Genomic DNA, 21,397 nt, shown 5'->3' with positions numbered 1-21,397 from the left:
ATAAACTCCATGTCTCCCTAGAAATCCTTCGTGCTTGCCTCTCCGACTACCAGACGGCAGTCAAAGCAGCCAAAACAGAGCACATTTCTCTCTTAATCTCCAAAAACAGCCATAAACCTCAGGTTCTTTTTAATGTCCTCAATTAGATCATTAATCCCTGTGATGTTTCTCCAATTGTGCCATCAACTACTCTCTGTGATAAGTTTATTACATTATTTATCGAAAAAGTATCTGCTCTTAGGCTAGCCCACACTAGTGCTACCCCAGATCCTGCTCCCTTTCTGTGCCCTGCTGTCCTCGACCACTTTGAGCCTGTATCCCTCTCCTCTCTCTCGGATGTAGTCAAGCACCTGCGGCCGACAAACTGTATCTTAGACAGCATTCCCTCTCGCCTTCTCAGAGATGTTTTCGAATCAGTTGGAGAAAGTATTTTATTACTTATAATAAACAACTCTCTTAGCTCAGGATGTGTCCCAGCTGCCTTCAAACATGCCGTGGTGTAGCCACTACTTAAAAAGAAAAATCTCGACCCCTTCATTCTCGCAAATTTTAGTCCCATCTCCCAGCTATCTTTTTTATCTAAAGCCCTGGAGCGAGTAGTCTATGTCCAGCTGCAGTCTTTCTTAACCACGCATGGCATCCATGAAAAGTTTCAGTCTGGCTACAAACCTATGCACAGTACTGAAACAGCCTGTGGCAGCGGGGTGTGGTTAGGGCGCCGGTTAGGTAATCAGTGACTGAATAAAAGGATGTCGTAACCTGGTTCTGGGCTGTCTGGCAGTAGGCTGGATCCTGGAAGGTCGCCAAAGGACCTGTGAAGGTTCCCACACGGGCAACGTTTTGAGACCTGTGTATACTTTGTTTTGGTGCTAATAAACGCCTGTGATCAACCTAAACCCTGCTCTTTCCGTCCCTCTTTGAACCCTGTGTGAGCGGAGAGGCTCACACAGCCCTTTTAAGAGTTTTTAATGATCTGCTCCTAGCCGCCGACTCAGGTAGCCCAGCTGTCCTGGTGCTGTTAGACCTGACTGCTGCCTTTGACACTGTGGACCATAGCATCCTGTTGTCGCGGCTTGAACAGTCCGCAGGCATCACAGGCTCTGCCCTTGCATGGTTCAGGTCCTACCTGACGGACCGTAGCTTCGCAGTGCAGCTAGGTGCCTTCTCCTCTGCCAAAAAGCCCCTCTTACCAGTGGGGTTCCCCAAGGCTCGATTCTGGGCCCCATCCTCTTTCTACTGTACATACTGCCCCTAGGTTCAATTCTCACTAAACACAATATTCCCTTGCACTGCTACGCCGACGATGTACATATCTATCTGCCTCTCAAAGCAAATGCCAAACACTCACTACAGCAGTTGAAGGACTGCTTGATAGAGATCAAATCCTGGCTGAGCCAAAATGTCCTCAACCTCAACGAGAGCAAGACCGAGGTCATCTTCTTTGGACCCCAACCTCCAGCCTCTCCGGTTGATATTCTGGGCTCTCTCAATGAAAACATCCTCCCCTCTGTCATGAACCTTGGAGTGACCTTCACTAGCACTTTTAAATTCGACAAGCAGGTCAGCACTGTAGTCAAATCCTGCTTTTTTAAAATAAGACTATTGGCCAAAACCAAGTCGTATTTATCTTTTAAAGATCTATAAAGGGTTATTAATGCCTTTGTAACCACAAGACTGGATTACTGCAACGCTCTGTATGTGGGTATGGACCAGGTAGGGACCAGGCGTCAATTAGATGCCTACAGCTAGTCAAAAACGCAGCTGCACGTCTTCTGACTGGCCACACAAAGCGTGACCACATCACCCCAATTCTGGCCTCACTAAACTGGCTTCCAATTCGGTTACGAATTGATTTTAAAATCATTTTATTTGTTTTCAAAGCCCTAAATTGGCTGGCTCCGGCCTATATAGCCAAACTCCTCCATCGCTACACCCCAGCCAGAGCCTTAAGGTCGGCTGACCAGCTGCTGCTGGTAGTGCCCAAGACCAGGCTCAAAACCCGAGGGCACCGAGCCTTCGGAGCAGCTGGCCCCAGGCTCTGGAACACTCTGCCCCTCCATGTGAGGTCGGCACAGACCCTAGGGGTTTTTAAATCCTCACTAAAGACTCACTTCTTCTCCCTGGCCTTCTAGTCAGAGCGGAGCATGACACTTTTTGTTTTTTATATTTCTGTTGTAAATTATTGTCTTTTATTGTGATTGTAGTAATGTGTTTTTATTACATGTACAGCACTTTGGCTCGGCCAAACATCGCTTTTAAATGTGCTATATAAATAAAACTTGATTTGATTTGTTTCAACCACTGCCGTCTCGCCGTTCCCCCGTGTCCCGCCCTCTCTGTCTGTGTCTGTTTCAGTTTCGCCAGCAAGACTGCTGGTAGACCAGCATAAATACCAGCTTCACCAGCATAGACCAGCTTAACTACCAGCTAAAACCAGCATAGACCAGCATGACATCCATGCTGGGCTATGCTGGTTTAGCTGACCAGGCTGGTCTTGAACCAGCAAGAACAGCCTGGCCAGCTTGTCCAGCCTGGTAAACCAACTAAACCAGCCTAACAGCCTAAATACTTAAGTAAAAGTACAAAAGTATTGGTATCAAAATATACTTGAAAGTACCTATTATATATATTAAATGACTGGACTTCATTTTTGTAAGCATTAATGTGTTCATCCCAGCTGGTAAAAGTGGAGCGAATGTTCACTACTTTATCAAATCAAACTTTATTTATATAGCACCTTTCATACACAGTGGTAACACAAAGTGCTTCACAAAAACAATTCACAAATCGAAACAATACTTTATCCCCGTTCCCGGTTAATAAATACTGTATATACATACACACATACTGTATGTACTGCTGCTGGCTGTCTTAACCTATAATTATATCTGATAGTTAATTTATTGTGTTTAAGCACATATTCTGAATCTGTAAAATAACTAAGTAATTATGTCAAATAAATATAGTGGAATAAAAAGTACAATATTGGCTTCCAAATTGTAGTGGAGAAAGAGCATACAATAAAATACTAAGGTAAAGTACAGGTACAATACTTAAGCAAATGTACTGTTACTTTCCACCACAGCTAATGTCATTTACTCAAGTACACTTAAGTACACATTTGAGGTACTTGGAATCTACTTAAGTCGATTATTTCTGTGCCACAATACTTATACTCCACTACCATTCAAATGGAAATATTGTACTTTTATTTTGAGTAAAGGATCTGAATACTTCCTCCACATCTGCTTTAGGCAGCTTGAATCCAACAGTCATTGTATTTACTGAAGGTGCTCAACAGGCAAACTGATAACAGTTCTTGCTGAAAAAAGGGTTGACCAGGCTGGATTTAGCTCACTATGGTTTTAGAAGGGGTCTGGACATTTATAACTAGAATAGCTGATTGAACTGGAAATAGCTAAGAAAGCAATCCACATGTTTTATTTGTTTTTAATCAGTTCATTTACATGTCTCCAAGAGCCCTCCAAACAAATGTATATTGTCTGCATTTGGGCACTGGGGTACACAATCCTCCCTTGTCAAGCTCTGCCTCCTGTGAAAGGTGGTTTCCATCATGTTTGTCTTTGACCATTGTTTTTCTCTCAATCCCAAAATAAAAGAGAAGTATACATTTGTGCAGTGACCAGTGGCCAGCCAGAAAACATTTCCCGTAAATACAGGAAAGCCATTAATAGAGTGTGGTGAAAACCAGGCCAAATGCTAACCCGACTGGTTTCTGTCATTCTGTCTGTGGTTTACGCAAGTTCCGTTTGAGAGGGAATGATTGTGATCAGTGAGGGACTTCTTAAAGACATAGTGAGTTTCAGAGAAGTGGTCTTCAGTTCTAGTTTGTTTCAGTTTTAATTAAGAAGAAATTAAGAAAACATATTTTTTAAAGTTTTGATAATTTATTTTCTCTAAATATCTATAATATTAATGAACAATCGTCATAGTTTTTCAACATGTTAGATGAATTGGCCAATATTATTAGGATGAGACGGCTACTAATTACTTTTTCTTTTTGTAAGACAGATAAGTGGGGTGGGGCTTTATCTGAGACTTGGACCGAATGACTTAACACATCTAGGTAGGTCCAATGATGCTTGTGTGTGTGTATGCATGTGTAATGCATATTTACGCCCTCTCTGAGGACAGTGTGTGCAGTACGGTGGTGAGGATGGAGAGAAACCCCTTCAGAGCGCTGTCATCTCTTGGTTGCTGCTTCAGAGTCACTTTCACTTCCTCCTCTTCTCCATTTTCTCTGGCAGACTCTCTCAGCCCAGCAGATATGAGGTCTCCTCCCTCTCTCACATGCTCCTCTTTGCTGCCCTCCACCAAGTCTCCATCATCCGAGCCTGTCTTTACCACCCCCACCCTCTGATTTGCCTCTCCGGTGTACAGCAGCTCCCCGACTATGAGCGTGCTGTGTGGTGCGTTGCCACTGTGTGTGTGCTGGGTGTGTGTGAACAGGTACACCCTCCAAGGGAGTGTGTGCGGCGGGGTGAAGGCCAGTGTCTGGATGTTGACCAGCTGCATTGCAGCCTGAAGGCTTTGAGGGGAGCAGTGTGCTATTGCAGGGCCTCGGATGTGTTCCACAAGACATGCACAATCCTCCTCCTCTTCTCGCTTCTCAGCATCTAGCCGCAACAGTCAGAGAAACTGATGTCAGACAGACAAATGGAAGTTGAAATATAAAGTGGCCAGCCAGAAAATAATTCCTGTAAAGACAAATATTTATTTCAAATCCTGAGTGCTGCTAGCAGGAAATCCATTACTAGAGTGTGGTTAAAACCAGGAAAAACCTACAGTGGATTGACAGTGTTTTTGATATAATTTGTTTCTATGTGCGCCTTTCATTGAAGTACACTTCCATAACCTTGTTTATGTTCATAATTAATTTTTATTTATAGCATGTTTAACAGTCATAGAGTCATGCCTCTGTATTGTCCACACAATTTGTAATACATTGATGTGTGCATTCATTGTACACTACAGAAAGCTAAAAGAGAATATTGATATGTATTGTCAATGAATGTATAGACTTGAATAAAAAGACAATACAAAAAATACTTGTATGGCACTCTGTTTTCTCTCTAAATCTAAATGATATGCATATTTATTGTGAATTTGTTTGCTATTTGAGCAGTCAAAATAGAAACAGAGAAGCTTTCCTTCCATCTAGTTACCTTGCTCAGTATGCAAATCCTGTCGCTGCAGCCACAGACGCTCAAACTCCTCCGGGCTGAGAACCGGAGTGAGGGACAAACTGAGCGGGGGGGCTACACTGGATGCCAGTCCCTCAGCCGAGGAGTCCGAACACCCACTGGCTCTGTCTGAGGCTGGAGAACACATGGAAGCATGAAGATGGGAGGTCACAGAGAATGAAGGGAAGAAGGTCAAAGAAGAAAGGATAAGGATGCAGCTACAGGTGGACAGACGGAGCATTTGTTTTTTTCTAAAAAACAGATTGGCCTTTATTGTCATTGAGCTAAGAACACAGTTACAGTCAGCCACTCTAATAGATGATCATCTTGGCTAAAACAACAGTTTTGCTTGTGATAAAAAAGGTTGAACAAAATGTTTTCCATAAAGATAGGTGCTTCATTTTGCCAAAAGGTTGAACTGTACATTTTTGGTTGTTTGGAGGAAAGCTTACTGTTACAAACATCTATTCATTTGTTTAGCTAACTAATGCTACAGTTTATTTTTTTAAACATTGTATGTGATTTGCTAAGGGCCGGGACATTTTCGACACATTTCTAACCGGTTGACCAATTACAACAGCAGGGTTGCCAACTCTCACGCATCTGGCGTGTGACACACGCTTTCACTCTCAATCTCACGCTGCCCAAACTATTCTCACGCCAAAACAAGAATACCGAAGACTAGAAACGGTTTTGAAAACTGTTGTCACGCAGTGATCGTCTTCTCAATAGAACATCTTTGATAATGTAATCAGAATCAAGATAACGGCGTGGTGTTGTTGCAGGAAGTCCCAACGGAGAATACTTTTGCTGTAGTACATCTCTATATACATCGATACAACATTACGTGTTGATAGAAATCAACACGTAATGAAATAAACCCACGGTTTGATGATTGATAGGTGTGTGGGCTGTCTTTCATTTTGACACACAGAACAATGGGGGCTATCCACCCTTATCCACAATGTAAGTAATTCACACAGCCTCTTCCCTCTTCTCTTTGTGAGGAGAGAAGGTTCAGCAGGTTCAGCTTCATTTAAATATGTCGTGTAGTAATAGTGTGAAGCTGACAATTGAGCGGCCCGACCAAGCAAGGAGGCAGAGGCAGAACGTCCAAAAATACAACCCGGTGTGGGCATTTATTAAAATCATAAGCAAATGATTCACAGCCTCAATTGCTGTTCCCCTGAACACAGTCAGCAGCCACAAGGATCTCACCCACACTACCAGCCTCCAAGCAGACAGGGCAACAGACCCTAAATACACACACTAATCAGCAATTCAACACAGGTGTGGGGGAGGAGACAACACAGGGCACCAGGTGCACACAATCAACAGCCACAGACATGGGGGAAGGGGAACACTTTTAACATGAAACCAGGAAACAGAGACAGACAAACTTACATAAATTACATATATTCCCATGCTTCCTGTGCAATGTTTTTAGTGCTATATTACCCGTAACGGAGGCCGAGATCTATGGGCCCAGAGATCACCTCCATTACAAATAGATTTATTTATTTTTCTTCTCAAGAGAGTACCAGAATGTGTATTTTATGTTAGTATTTCAAAAAATCTCCTGGGGGAGAATCCCCCCAGACCGCCCTGCAGGGGTTGGGTTTTCAGCATGTCAACTCTTTCACTTGTGGGTAAATTGCAGGATTGGCTCCAGGTCGCCCTTTTTATTTACTACAAGATAAATGTGCCTTTTTATTTCATACAGTTCAATTTGGATTGAGACGGGGAAATAATCTAAACCTCACGCGTGGCGTTTCACTGTCAAGGGGAGCGTGTATGTAATTACATTGCAAATACTGACTTGAGCCCCACCACTGTATGGGTTAGCCCTACCATAGGTTACCCAACACAAATACTCTGGCGCCGATAAGTCAATTAATTGCTTATCGCGACAGGCACACAATAAAACACTGGAAACAAAGATGTGTTTGACTTTCATTAGTGAATGAAACTGTATGCCCTTTGCCCCTTTGTAGTCTGTATCCAATATTGTGTATTTGTATATATTGTATATCCTATATGCTAAGGTCCCGCTACTGACACGATAGCAGTCATTTTGTGCGCAGATGTGTAATGAAACCCATGATATCAAAATCTCACTCCAGCCAGGTACCCAAAGTTGGCAACCCTGCAACAGAGCTGGCCAGCTAACCAATAAGAGCAGACTGGGCTCTGGTTTCAGACAGAGGGTGAAAACAGGTGCTGCAGCACAGGCAGTATGAGAACAATAAAGAGCTTTTTGAACATTAAAGCATGGAGGCATGTCACAGTAGAGACACTACATACTGATATACACCTGAACATTTGATAGACTTTTCTAGGCCTGTCGATTTTCCCTTGAAGCGTTAAAGGGGGTTTACAGCAGGAGATGTGACTCCTGCTTTCTTACAGTGCAGACGCTTTTCTGCTTGCTCTTGCCTCTGCTTACTTGTCTATGCTGATTTTCCTATTTTTCTTTTCTGAAAACTTCGAGCAGCAGCTCCTGGACATTAACCTATCACTGGGACAGTTATTCTTCGTAAATAGATGGAGGGTTTCAGCCATATTTCAATATTTTGACGACAACCTCAGTCTTACAGTAGCGTGGCCTAGCAACAGCTAAAGCCTGGTACTGCGTGCTATTTAGCTTAAGCTAGTTAGCAGCAAAATGCCTCCGTTCTCTACAGATGACTTCCACAAACTTCTACAGAAGATGGCCGTGTTGGAAATGAAAATGCAACAGTTGGAAGTTAACGTGGAAGTGAATGGACTATGTTGGAATGACACCACTTTACCAGTGTTGCAAAAGAATGGACAAAGGCATGCTAACTTACAGCTAGTAAGCAGCTACAAGGATTCCAAGGAACAGGAGGGCTGTGTACTGGGTAATACATCTACAAGTGGTAGTCCTCCCTGGAACTCTCTGGGTGCAAAGCCTAAGAGTAAATCATTTCCATGGGATTTGGGAGGACGAATAACAGGCAGAGCCCAGCGCTCTGAAATCTGTGATGCGACCGGCTGGCCTGCATTGTTATCACCCAGGAAGAGCGCCTCTTCAACCCCTATTCATACTAGGAAACAGCAGTGGACAGCTGCTAAAGGGAGAATTACAAACAATCCTCCTAAACCACCAAGTGTGCCAATCCAGAACAGATACGATCCACTGACCCAGAACCGGAGATCTCTTTCTGATGACCTGGATAACCCGTCCTCTTCACACAGCAGGGCAATAGCTACTAGACCAATAGACCAATAGCTACTCCAAAAGTAAAAGGCTAGAGGGAAAGCTAACGACTAGGCCTGAAACTCGGATTGTGGGTGACTCTGCTGTAAGAGATGTAAAAGGTCTGTGTAGTAAGAATAACACCAACGTACTCTGTTTTCCCAAGGATGTGGTCTCTGACTTGGCTGAGAAGATCCTGCATATTGGGGCTGAACATCCGACTGTGAAGAATGTGGTACTGCACATTGGAACAAATGATGTTGTGAAACAACAGTCAGAAGTGCTGAAAAAAGACTTTAAATGTCTGTTGGAAACTGTCAGCTCTCTAAATGCGGAGGTGTTCATCAGTGGCCCTCTACCGCCAGTCAGAAGAGGAGTGGAGAGATTCAGCAGATTGTTTGCACTGAACACCTGGTTTTCAACTGCCTGTACTGACCATTCTGTCCATTTTATTGACAATTTTAACTTTTTATGGCAGATGGAGTTTGCCTGAACAAGTCAGGAGTGAAATTGTTTATCTCTAACATATTCAACTGCCTGCGTCATCAATCTGTTCCCTCTGCCAAGGACAAGCAACAAGAGGAATCAAAACAAGAAAAAGACACAACACATCGCTCAGAAAACCTTGAAGAAGTATCACTGTACCCGCCTGAGGAATGTCTTGATTATGGGAGACCTATGACACAAATGGAGGAGTCTCCACCGCCCCTCACCCCCCCTACCAACACCTTTGAGGATACTCTTCCTTCATCCCCCAGCGCTCTCTTCTCTCCGCTCACCCTTTCACACTCGCCCTAATTCCTGGAGTTCACTGAAAATATGAAGGCGATACAAAGGGGTAGCAGCATGTCCTTGACCCCCGTCCCTTAACGACGCCCACCAGAATCATTGAAGCAGAGCACGGTCTCCCTGGTCTTCATCACCATGCCTACCACAATCATCCGTACCAAAACGTCCTCCCCCTCTTCAAGAAAGCATCTGCGGTCTCGGAAGCCTGATAAGGATGTGTGTGTACAAAACGCAGCAAACTCTAACTGATATGTGCTGGGTCCAGGCTCAATGGCGTATGGCACTCTCAACTCTTTCCAGGACATGCCGGGGCCCTGCCTGCCAGTAGCTTTGCCAATATCTGTGTTGATAGGTAATAGATTGAGAGCAGTGAATCAGCTTAGAAACAGGAAGTGCTCAAACGTTTGTGTGAGTTTATCAAATGTAGCAGTGACTCCATATCAGCCACAGCTTGTCACAAACAATCTGACTGATAGTGTATTTAACGAACTTAAACTAGCTTTATTAAATGTCAGGTCTTTGGCAGGAAAAACATTTTTAATCAATGATTTTATCACTGAGCACAATCTGGATTTTATGTTTTTAACGGAAACTTGGATTGAACAAAATAACAGTGCAGCTGTTCTTATCGAATCAACCCCTCCCAACTTTAGTTTTACGAGCCAGGAAAGAATGCATAAGAAAGGAGGTGGAGTTGCTATTTTGTTCAATGATTCCCTTCAATGCAGGAAGACATCTTATGGGAACTTTGCTTCTTTTGAATATGTGGCCCTTCAGCTGAAATGCTCCTCTCGAGCACTGTTCCTAAATATCTATAGACCACCCAAATACTGTGCAAGCTTTTTTGATGACTTTACTGAAATGCTGTCTATAGTGTGTATTGACTTTAACCGTCTAGTCATTGTTGGTGATTTTAACATCCATGTTGACAACCCCCAGGACAGAGGGGCTAAAGAACTGTTTTGTGTTCTTGATAGCTATGGACTGACTCAGCATGTGACGGAGCCCACGCACAATAAGGGGCACACTCTGGACTTAATTATCTCAAAGGGTCTGAATATCTCTAAGGTTGTGGTGACTGATGTTGCACTCTCTGATCATTCCTGTGTTTTCTTTGAGAGCTCTATTTCTGTTCACAAAAATTGTCAAAAAGAGGTAACCACAAAGCGATATTTAACTGAAAATACTAGGGAAATGTTTACTCAGAATTTTTCTTTCACACTTGCCCCTGCTAACATCTCAGTAAATGAGCTAGTAGATGATTTTAATTCAAAAATTAAAATGTTATAGATGCCATTGCTCCAACTAAGATAAAGGAAGTGACTGGCAAGAAAATATCTCCATGAAGAAAGGCCATGACCGTGAAAACAGAAAAAAGAGAGTTCCGAAAAGCTGAACGTAGGTGGCGAAAAACAAACAAATCTCCAGGTTAATTTTGAAATCTATAAAGAGAGACTTGGCCTTTATAATTTTGAATTGAAAATTGCACGACAGTCTTTCTTCTCTGACATCATTACCAAAAACAAAAACAACGCACGTGCCTCATTTGCTACTGTCGACAGACTAACTAACCCCCCAGTGTAAGTAGCCTCTGAATTTCTATCCACCAGGGCCTGCAATGACTTTGCCTTCTTCACTGACAAAATTCAGAAAATCAGACAAGCAGTCAGTGCCTCTGCATCAGGTACAGCAAATGTTTTGTCCCCGTGTCCACCTAATATCAATTCAAACACCATGACACAATTCCATCAGATTAATGATAAAAACCTAGAGGACATTATTCAACTTCTGAAATCCTCCTCCTGCTTCCTTGATATTATTCCAACAGGATTTTTCAAAAATGTTTTTCATTGCATGGCCTCAGATCTACTTCATATAGTAAACAAGTCTCTTCACTCAGGTATTTTTCCACAGGCCCTGAAAACTCATTAAACCACTCTTAAAAAATTATAATCTAGATGCTTCAGTAATGAACAATTACAGGCCCATATCAAACCTGCCATTTCTAGGTAAAATCATTGAAAAAGTTGTTTTTCAACAGTTGAGTAATTTCTTGCAATTAAATAACTGTTTTGATGTGTTCCAGTCAGGCTTTCGTCCAAACCACAGCACTGAGACTGCTCTTGTAAAGGTCTTCAATGACATCCACTTAAACACAGAAAGTGGCAGAACTTCAGTGTTAGTATTATTAGATCTCAGTGCTGCGTTTAACACATATACTAGACCCAGACTTATATCATTCTGTTTTCTTCAAGGTTGTGTCTTCCTGGTCGAATGTACTTATTGTAAGTCGCTTTGGATAAAAGCATCAGCTAAATGCAATGTAATGTAATGTAATGTGTGTAGCGGCCTGAACACAGAAAATACCTGTCTATGCTACCCCAGAACGCCTCGTTGGAGATTTCTCATTTTCTTCCTGGGTACTGTGACGTGGGCATAACCAGAGGCCACACCCTCTGCCAGCCTTTCACGAAACAAAGCTTCCCAAACCTTTCAGCGATTCATGCCGGATATGTACAGCGTAGGGCACTGTTCCTACTTTTGGGACCAGCGGGAGATTAGGATACATTACATTACATTGCATTTAGCTGACGCTTTTATCCAAAGCGACTTACAATAAGTGTGTTCGACCAACAAAATACAAACTTGAAGAAAACAGAATCATATAAGTACATCAGGCTTCATAGAGCCAAACATTTCAAATGCTACTCAACTGGCTTTAGATAAGCCAGCCCTTTATTAGTATATAAGTGCTTTGTTAATAGTTATATCGCTCGAAGTGGAGTCGAAAGAGATGAGTTTTCAGTTTGCGCCGGAAGATGTGCAAGCTATCTGCTGTCCTGATGTCAATGGGGAGCTCATTCCACCATCTTGGTGCCAGGATAGCAAACCCACGTGTTTTTGCTGATGGGAACTTGGGTTCCCCTCGCAGCGATGGTGCAGCGAGTCGTTTGGCTGATGCAGAGCGTAGTGCACGCGCTGGGGTGTACGGTTTAACCATGTCCTGGATGTACGAAGGGCCAGATCCATTCGCAGCATGGTAAGCAAGTACCATTGTCTTGAAGTGGATTCTAGCAGTTATCGGAAGCCAGTGAAGGCAGCGGAGGAGCGGCGTGGTGTGGGAGAATTTAGGAAGGTTGAAGACCAGGCGAGCAGCTGCATTCTGGATGAGCTGTAGAGGTCGGATGGCACATGCAGGTAGACCAGCCAGGAGGGAGTTGCAGTAGTCTAGGCGTGAGATGACGAGAGCCTGGACCAGAACCTGCGTCGCTTTCTGGGTCAGCTGGGGACGCATCCTCCTGATGTTGTAAAGCGTGTATCTGCAGCAGCGGGTTGTAGCAGCGATGTTTGCAGTGAAGGACAGGTTGTTATCTAGGGTCACACCCAGATTCCTTGCAGTCTGAGTTGGGGAAACAACAGAGGTGCCGATGTTGATTGTTAGGTCAAGAGTGGGACAATCTTTTCCCGGAAGGAAAAGCAGTTCAGTCTTGTCAAGGTTGAGCTTGAGGTGATGATCAGACATCCACTGAGAGATGTCAACTAGACAAGCAGAGATGAGTGCGACGACCTGGGTCTCTGAGCGGGGAAAGGACAGAATTAATTGGGTGTCGTCAGCGTAGCAGTGGTATGAAAAACCATGCGGCCTAATGACTGATCCGAGCGAGTTTGTGTACAAGGAGAAGAGGAGGGGACCAAGAACAGAGCCCTGAGGGACCCCTGTAGTTAATTGACAAGGGTCGGACTCGGACCCTCTCCAAGTAACCCTGTAGGTGCGGTCTTTGAGGTATGAGGTGAGGAGGGAAAGTGCAGAGCCTGAAACTCCAAGTTCTTGGAGAGTGCGAAGGAGGATCTGATGATTCACCGTGTTGAATGCAGCAGACAGGTCCAAAAGGATGATGACAGAGGAGAGGGAGGCTGCTTTAGCAGTGTGCAGTTCCTCAGTGACAGCAAGGAGGGCAGTTTCTGTGGAGTGACCTGCCTTGAAACCAGACTGGTGCGGATCCAGAAGGTTGTTCTGATGGAGATAGCAGGAGAGTTGTTTAAAGACAGCGCGTTCAAGTGTTTTAGACAGGAACGGGAGGAGAGAGACAGGCCTTTAGTTTATAACATCAGATGGGTTGAGAGTGGGTTTCTTTAGGAGAGGGTTTAGTCTTGCCTCCTTGAGACTGTTTGGAAAGTGACCAGAAGTTAGAGAAGAGTTGATGAAATGGGTGAGAAACGGTAGAAGGAGGTTTGAAGGGATAGGGTCCAGAGGACAGGTGGTAGGGCGGGCAGAGGTAATGAGGGTAAGAACCTCACTTGGAGAGAGAGGGGAAAAGGAGGTCAGTGTGTGGGTGAAAGCCTGCATTAATATAGGCACGGCCAGTCTATTGTCGCCCATCAGCTGTAGATAGTTAACTAATTAGAGGGCCGTGGCCCTACAGCTGTGTGAACTGAGCAATCAGGCGTCCATTTTTGGGTAGCTCTTTCCTGGAGCGTCAGCTTCAGCGTCAGACAGCCGAAGACTGACAAAGACATTGGAGTCCTGCGGGAGTAAGACTGACAAAGACATTGGAGTCCTGCGGGAGTCACGAGAGAGGCAAAGAGGAGGCAAATCCTACTCTGATTGAGCTGGTGTCTTATTTATCTTTTCTTTAATTTTCTAGCCCCTCATGCTATAATCATGTGTATTTTCTCCATTCCTGTTCATGTGTCTTCTCGCAATTATCACTGGCCCCATGTATCTCCTAATCGATATAACCGGCCTGCTCTCGTCTATCCCACGTGCTCCACTGAGATCCAACATCTAGTTTCTGGTGGCCTGTGGAATTGCCAGTCAGCTGTTCCCAAGGCTGACTTCATCTCTGGCTACGCCTCCCTGCAGTCTCTGGATTTCCTTGCTCTCACTGAGACCTGGATTACTCCATCCAACACATCTACCCCAGCAGCTCTCTCCACTGCATATTCCTTCTCCCATACACCCAGACCCACTGGCAGAGGAGGTGGCACTAGTCTCCTGCTATCTCCCAAATGGAGCTTTTCCCTCTTCAAGCTACCTAACTTCACTCCTTCCACCTTTGAATTCCATGCCGTCACAGTAACCCATCCTATACAGTTAACCATTGTTGTTCTCTACCGTCCACCAGGCGCCTTGGGGGACTTCTTGGAGGAATTAGATAATCTCCTCTCACTCATCCCTGAAACTGGCCCTCCCGCTGTACTTCTCGGAGACTTCAACCTCCAGACGGGGAAGATAGACGAACTAACATCTCTGTTAACCGCCTTTGCTTTCTCACTGTCTCCGTCCCCACCGACTCATAAAGCTGGCAATGTCCTTGATCTCATATTCTCAAGGAACTGCTCTACTTCTAACCTCTCTGTAAACCCGCTCCACACATCCGATCACTTCTTCATTTCATTCTCTCTATCCCTTTCCAAACATAACAAACTAATCTCTTCCCATCCTGCACTTGTCCGCCGTAACCTTCGCTCCCTCTCCCCCTCTACCTTTGCCTTGTCGGTGCTCTCAGCCCTCCCTTCCTCTGATTCTTTCCATCTCCTGCCTCCAAACTCTGCTGCAGAAACTCTCCTCTCTACTCTCTCATCCACTCTGGACTCGCTCTGTCCTCTCACATCTCGGCAGGCTCGTCAGTCCCCTCCTGCTCCCTGGCTAAATGATGCACTGCGTGCTAATAGAACCGTCCTTAGGGCAGCAGAGCGGAAATGGTGGAAATCCAAACACCGTGACGACCTCCTAACCTATCAAGCACTCCTCTCCTCTTTCTCTGCTTCGATCTCTCAGGCAAAAAAGAACTTTCTTTCAAGATAAGATCCAATCTTCCTATTCCAATCCTAAAAAACTATTTTCCATCTTCTCCACCCTATTGGACCCTCCAAAAGCTCCTCCCCCCTCCTCACTTCTGTCAAGCGACTTTGTTACCCACCGCTGGGTCACCAGACCCTCCTTCCACCAACACACTTACCTCCTTTTCCCCTCTCTCTCCAAGTGAGGTTATTACCCTCATTACCTCTGCCCGCCCTACCACCTGTCCTCTGGACCCTATCCCTTCAAACCTCCTTCAGACTATCGCTCCTGATATTCTATCGTTTCTCACCCATTTCATCAACACTTCTCTAACTTCTGGTCACTTTCCAAACAGTCTCAAGGAGGCAAGAGTAAACCCTCTCCTAAAGAAATCCACTCTCAACCCGTCTGATGTTATAAACTACAGGCCTGTCTCTCTCCTCCCGTTCCTGTCTAAATCACTTGAACGCGCTGTCTTTAAACAACTCTCCTGTTATCTCAATCAGAACAACCTTCTGGATCCGCACCAGTCTGGTTTCAAGGCAGGTCACTCCACAGAAACTGCTCTCATTGCTGTCACGGAGGAACTGCACACTGCCAAAACTGCATCCCTCTCCTCTGTCATCATCCTATTGGACCTGTCTGCCGCATTCAACACGGTGAATCATCAGATCCTCCTTCGCACTCTCCAAAAACTTGGAGTTTCAGGCTCTGCACTTTCCCTCCTCACCTCATACCTGAAAGACCGTACCTACAGGGTGACTTGGAGAGGGTCTGAGTCCGACCCTTGTCAATTAACTACGGGGGTCCCTCAGGGCTCTGTTCTTGGTCCCCTCCTCTTCTCCGTGTACACAAACTCGCTCGGATCAGTCATTAGCCCGCATGGTTTTTCTTACCACTGCTACGCTGATGACACCCAATTAATTCTGTCCTTTCCCCGCTCAGAGACCCAGGTCGTTGCACGCATCTCTGCTTGTCTAGCTGACATCTCTCAGTGGATGTCTGCTCACCACCTCAAGCTCAACCTTGACAAGACTGAGCTGCTCTTCCTCCCGGGAAAAGATTGTCCCACTCTTGACCTAACAATCAACATCGGCACCTCAGTTGTTTCCCCGACTCAGACTGCAAGGAATCTGGGTGTGACCCTAGATAACAACCTGTCCTTCACTGCAAACATCGCTGCTACAACCCGTTGCTGCAGATACACGCTTTACAACATCAGGAAGATACGTCCCCAGCTGACTCAGAAAGCGACTCAGGTTCTGGTCCAGGCTCTCGTCATCTCACGCCTAGACTACTGCAACTCCCTCCTGGCTGGTCTACCTGCATGTGCCATCCGACCTCTGCAGCTCATCCAGAATGCAGCGGCTCGTCTGGTCTTCAACCTTCCTAAATTCTCCCACACCACTCCGCTCCTCCACTCCCTTCACTGGCTTCCGGTAACTGCTAGAATCCACTTCAAGACACTGGTACTTGCTTACCATGCTGCGAATGGATCTGGCCCTTCCTACATCCAGGACATGGTTAAACCGTACACCCCAGCGCGTGCACTACGCTCTGCATCAGCCAAACGACTCGTTGCGCCCTCGCTGCGAGGGGGACCCAAGTTCCCATCGGCGAAAACACGTGGGTTTGCTGTCCTGGCTCCAAGATGGTGGAATGAGCTCCCCATTGACATCAGGACGGCAGATAGCTTGCACATCTTCCGGCGCAAACTGAAAACTCATCTCTTTCGACTCCACTTCGAGCGTTAGAACTATTAACGAAGCACTTTTATACTAATAAAGGACTGGCTTACCTAAAGCCAGTTGAGTAGCACTTGAAATGTTTGGCTCTATGAAACCTGATGTACTTATATGATTCTGTTTTCTTCAAGGTTTTGTCTTCCTGGTCGAATGTACTTATTGTAAGTCGCTTTGGATAAAAGCGTCAGCTAAATGCAATGTAATGTAATGTAATGAAAGGAGGGTCTGGTGACCCAACGGTGAGTAGAGGTGAGTATTCGTTGTTGTTTGTGTATTTACGATGTTTAAAACAAACAAGGTATCTACCACGACTGTTTAAATGGGTAAACGTTTTTCGGGCTACTAAGTTGGGATCGCGGAGAAATGCTCTCCGCAGACCCACAGCGTTATAAACAGGGCTGCACATAACTGGTGCACAGGTGCGCACCCCCCGCCAAAAAAGAGCATCGGATCATTTGATAAAAGGCGCATTTGCGCACCAACATTGAGAGAGATGAGAGAGAGAGAGAGAGAGAGAGAGAGAGAAAAGAGAGAAGAGAGAGAAAAGACAGAAGAGAGAGATAGAAAAGAGAGAAGAGATATTTGCGAGTGGCATAAGAACTGGTAAGATAGCAGGGTTTCCCACACATAGACTTTACTTGGGCGGGCCGCCCAGGTATATTAACGGCCGCCAAAGTATAATTCACGAGCCATTTAGGTTTAATTGTTTTAATCTGTCCGCGAGCACGACGGCATCTGTGATCCCTCGCTCTACCCCTCGCTATCGCGTGAAGGGTCTGCTTTATGCGCTCCGCACAGTAACCCTGCTGCGAGGCATACAGTCAACAGCGAACAGTTCATGAGCGTGCTCACTAGCGCACCTCCCCCCCCCGTTCATAAAGTCAAGAACCCCTCAAAAGGTCCGTTTTTATTTTTATTTTAAGGATGCGCACCAAGCAACATCTCCAGGTGCTCCTTTGAGAACCAGGGCAAAAAAGTGATGTGCACCCCTGGTTATAAACCTTTTTCTCACTCAATATAAAGCCACACTTATTGTTTTTACTTCGGCTGTGAGTGTTTGTGTGTGCTCAGGATGAATTTATTTTGTTCTCGCTGCATCGCCGAGAGGCTCGTTGCTGCGATCTGCTGCGAGGAGCAGACAGGCTTCCGCTCCTCGCAGCAGATCGCAGCAACGAGCCTCTCAACGTCCCGACCAATCAGAGCACACTGGGCTCACAGGGAGGGGGGGGGGGGGCAGGAGCTCCAACAAGCCGTTTAGGACAGAGAGTGAATACACATACTTTACAGAGATGCTGTATGAGAAACCAATGTGAGTTTGGAAAATTGCACAGTATACATCTATTTTAGTAGACCTCAACAATGGAATTATGATCAGTAGAAATGGCCATGACATGGGACCTTTAATATCTTTCACTTTTGTAAAGCACTTTGAATTGCCTTGTGTTGAAAGGTGCTATATAAATAAATGTGCCTTGCCTTGCCTTGTCTTGCTGCATTATTTCGGAAACATCAGCACTGGGATCTGTTTGAACTTGCATACAAAATCTAAAATGTCCCATGAGGATCTGTTTGTTGCAGACTAATTTGATGTTGTGTCTGGGACCACAATGTTACATTAGTCTCGACCAGGCCCGGCTCCAGGATGAAATGACTGAGGGGGCTGTTAAAAAATCAGAGGGGGCGATTTTTTTTTCACAACAACGAAAAATACTGGCAATGTAATTAATTCACACACCAAGCTTTTTTCCTTCTCACTGCTCTACAATCTCTTTGCTTCTTTATTGGTATTCCGGATTTACCCCTCTCATTCTGTTGTTTTCCTCTGATCTTTAATAATAGATAGTACATTATCAGATGGCTGCACTTTGGTTAACGGACTAACATCTGTAATTATACCATAACCTTTTCTCCTCTATCCCTTAACTCGTCTTCCTATACAGATTTACTTACCTCTAGTCAGGTCAGGATTAAAGAAACATTAATCTGGATGATTTTTTATTTTCAGGATTGAATGTTCAAACCAAGGCATAAAATCTGGCATTTCATAACAAAGTGACTAATATATAAACCAGATGTAATATTGGATAAAATACTACACAAAATGGGCAGACACAGATTAAACATAAAGTCCACCGGTTTGTCTCTAGAGTCTAACTGCCATGAGAAAATCAAATCAATGTTCCAAAATATACGCGGATACAAGCGGCCGAGATGGGTTTTCTCCGCAGGGTGGCTGGTGTCTCCCTTAGGGATAAGGTGAGAAGTTCGGTCATCCGGGAGGGACTCGGAGTTGAGCCGCTCCTCCTTCGCGTCGAAAGGAGCCAGTTGAGGTGGTTCGGACACCTAGTTAGGATGCCACCTGGGCGCCTCCCTAGGGAGGTGTTCCAGGCACGTCCAGCTGGGAAGAGACCAAGGGGTAGACCTAGGACCAGGTGGAGGGATTATATCTCTTCGCTGGCCTGGGAGCGCCTTGGGATCCCCCAGTCAGAGCTGGTTGATGTCGCCAGGGAAAAGAAAGTTTGGGGCTCTCTGCTGGAACTGCTACCCCCGCGACCCGACCACGGATAAGCGGGAGAAGATGGATGGATGGATGTTCCAAAATCCGTCACTAGATGTCGCTCATTGTACCAATTATATAATACATAACATATTATTATTATTATAGTAAAATGGCTCGCTTTGGCAAAAACCTGATCCATACAGGCAGCCCTAAATAATAACAAGTAACCATCATGTGTGGTGCTATCTGTAGCAGGGTTTCCGTTAGCCGGTAATTACCGGTTTTTAGCTGGTAACATTTAATAAAAACCGGTAAATTCAAAACCTGCCGGTCAAAATGTCCGATGCTCCGATCGATTGGCCGCCAATCATTATCGGCCGATATTCACTCTTAATAGTTTGATCTGTGCTCTCTATAAAGGCCGATCAGGAGAGCTGGATCTGATCGATATGGACATAAACGCGAGTGAGGTGTAACCGGACGCGAGAGAGAGATCGGATCAGCTGCTGCATAATCACCTGAAGCCCCGCCCACTGTTTAGCGCGCTGCATGAGAAACTGACGGGCTGTCAGGAGAGAGAGGGAGAGAGGAAAAAAGAGGATCCGTTTCTCCCGTGTTATTATTCAAAGTTAATTTAAACTTTTGAATAATGTACTCTTCATCTACTACAAGTAGTTTGTTTGAATGTAATAATTATGTTGTTTGTTGTTTGTGGAATCATTTATTGAAAAATGAATCTGAATTTTTCGATCTGTTACGATTATAAACTAAAGCAATATAAAAATGACTCCCATTAACTGAGTTTTAAACATCAGCATATCCGGTCCTAGTCCGGTAATTACCTGCTAACGGAAACTCTGCTACACAATTCTTATTATTATTATTGAAACATGACCGGTAAGTTTCAAATTTGTCCGGTAAAATAAATTCTGTCCGGACATTTGACCGGCAAGAAAAAATCCTAGCGGAAACCCTGATCTGTAGATGTCTGTCTTATTTTTTGTCGATTTCATATTGTTTTCACAGTGCTGTGAACATGAATTTCCCCCTGGGGACAATAAATCTAATGCAAACTAATTTAATATTCAATCCCGTACTTGGCGATTGAGAACATACATTCGTAATTTACCTCGTTTAAAGCACTTTTGTTGTAATACTATGGATTTAGTTGACACTACTAGCCGACTTTCTTTATCATCAACATCTTTAATTGTGTTACTTTTTTGTAAAGCTCTTTTAGTTTTAAACCTGATGTTTATAAGCTTCTTAGTGTTTGCAACAGTCTGTAAATATACACAACTTTATAATAAAATGCACACATTTACCTTTTTCTAGACTAAACACAGGTATGATCCTAAGTTAAAAAAATATAAGGTGGTTAATGAGGTTGTTAACATCGCAATTTATCAGTGGATGTTTGCTGGAACTACTTGTAAACAGCGTGTTTCCTGACGGACACACACAGCGTTGATAGCCCACTCCCCCTCCACACCGCTCCACACTCGTTGGTTTGGAACAGCACTTAATGTGGCGGACCCTCCGCGCGAATGCGCAAACGGAGGGGTAGGGTGTAGGGGGCGGGTGTAGGGGGCAGTTTGGGATTGGGCCGAAGAAGTAGAGGTAGAAGAAGAAGAAGAAGAAGTAGAGGTAGAAAAAGAAGAAGTAGCGGTAGAAGAAAAATAAGTAGTAGAAGAAGAAATACGCTAACGCTACAAACAGGCACAACACTGTTACTCTGTTTTTAGTGACATGTAACATTTTATTTCACCTTGCTCTATGTTTTTTAATGCACATTCAAAAACGGGAACATTTTCGGGAGTTTCAACCGGGTACCGGCTACCGAAAAAGGGGACTTTGCCCGGAAAACGGGAAGTTTTGGTCACCTATCCGACTGTGTTTACAGCTAAGCACACACGCTAACATTAATTAAGACCACAAGCTCACTTGGGGTTGAGGCTTTTTTATACATTGCTTGACTGCCTGCCCACATATCTGATCTAGACATAGTAACGTGTGTTGGGGAAAATAATTATTTAAAGTTATTTAATATAATTTTCGATGGATGAATGATGTTCAAAGTGAGGGGGCAAAGAATACAACTGAGGGGGCAATGCCCCCTTTTGCCCCCTCGTGGCGCCGGGCCCGGTCTCGACC

The 21,397-nt window shown here is 44.6% G+C and overlaps 1 protein-coding gene across 1 annotated transcript in view; it reads right to left on the bottom strand.

Moving 5' to 3' along the window:
- Window positions 1-3,433: 3,433 nt before the first annotated feature.
- ap4b1 (adaptor related protein complex 4 subunit beta 1) overlaps window positions 3,434-21,397 on the bottom strand; it is a 73,002-nt gene continuing 55,038 nt past the window's right edge. The window contains exons 12-13 of the mRNA XM_034208673.1: window positions 5,187-5,339; window positions 3,434-4,637 (exon numbers count right to left, since the gene is read on the bottom strand). Of these exons, the coding sequence (XP_034064564.1) occupies window positions 4,135-4,637; window positions 5,187-5,339 (656 nt within the window). The 3' untranslated portion in view covers window positions 3,434-4,134. The remainder of the gene's footprint in view (window positions 4,638-5,186; window positions 5,340-21,397) is intronic.

Source organism: Gymnodraco acuticeps, unplaced genomic scaffold, assembly GCF_902827175.1.
Source record: "Gymnodraco acuticeps unplaced genomic scaffold, fGymAcu1.1, whole genome shotgun sequence".
Taxonomy (NCBI): Eukaryota; Metazoa; Chordata; class Actinopteri; order Perciformes; family Bathydraconidae; genus Gymnodraco; species Gymnodraco acuticeps.
Note: the sequence above shows the minus strand (reverse complement) of the source record. Positions and strands in the feature narration are given on the sequence as shown.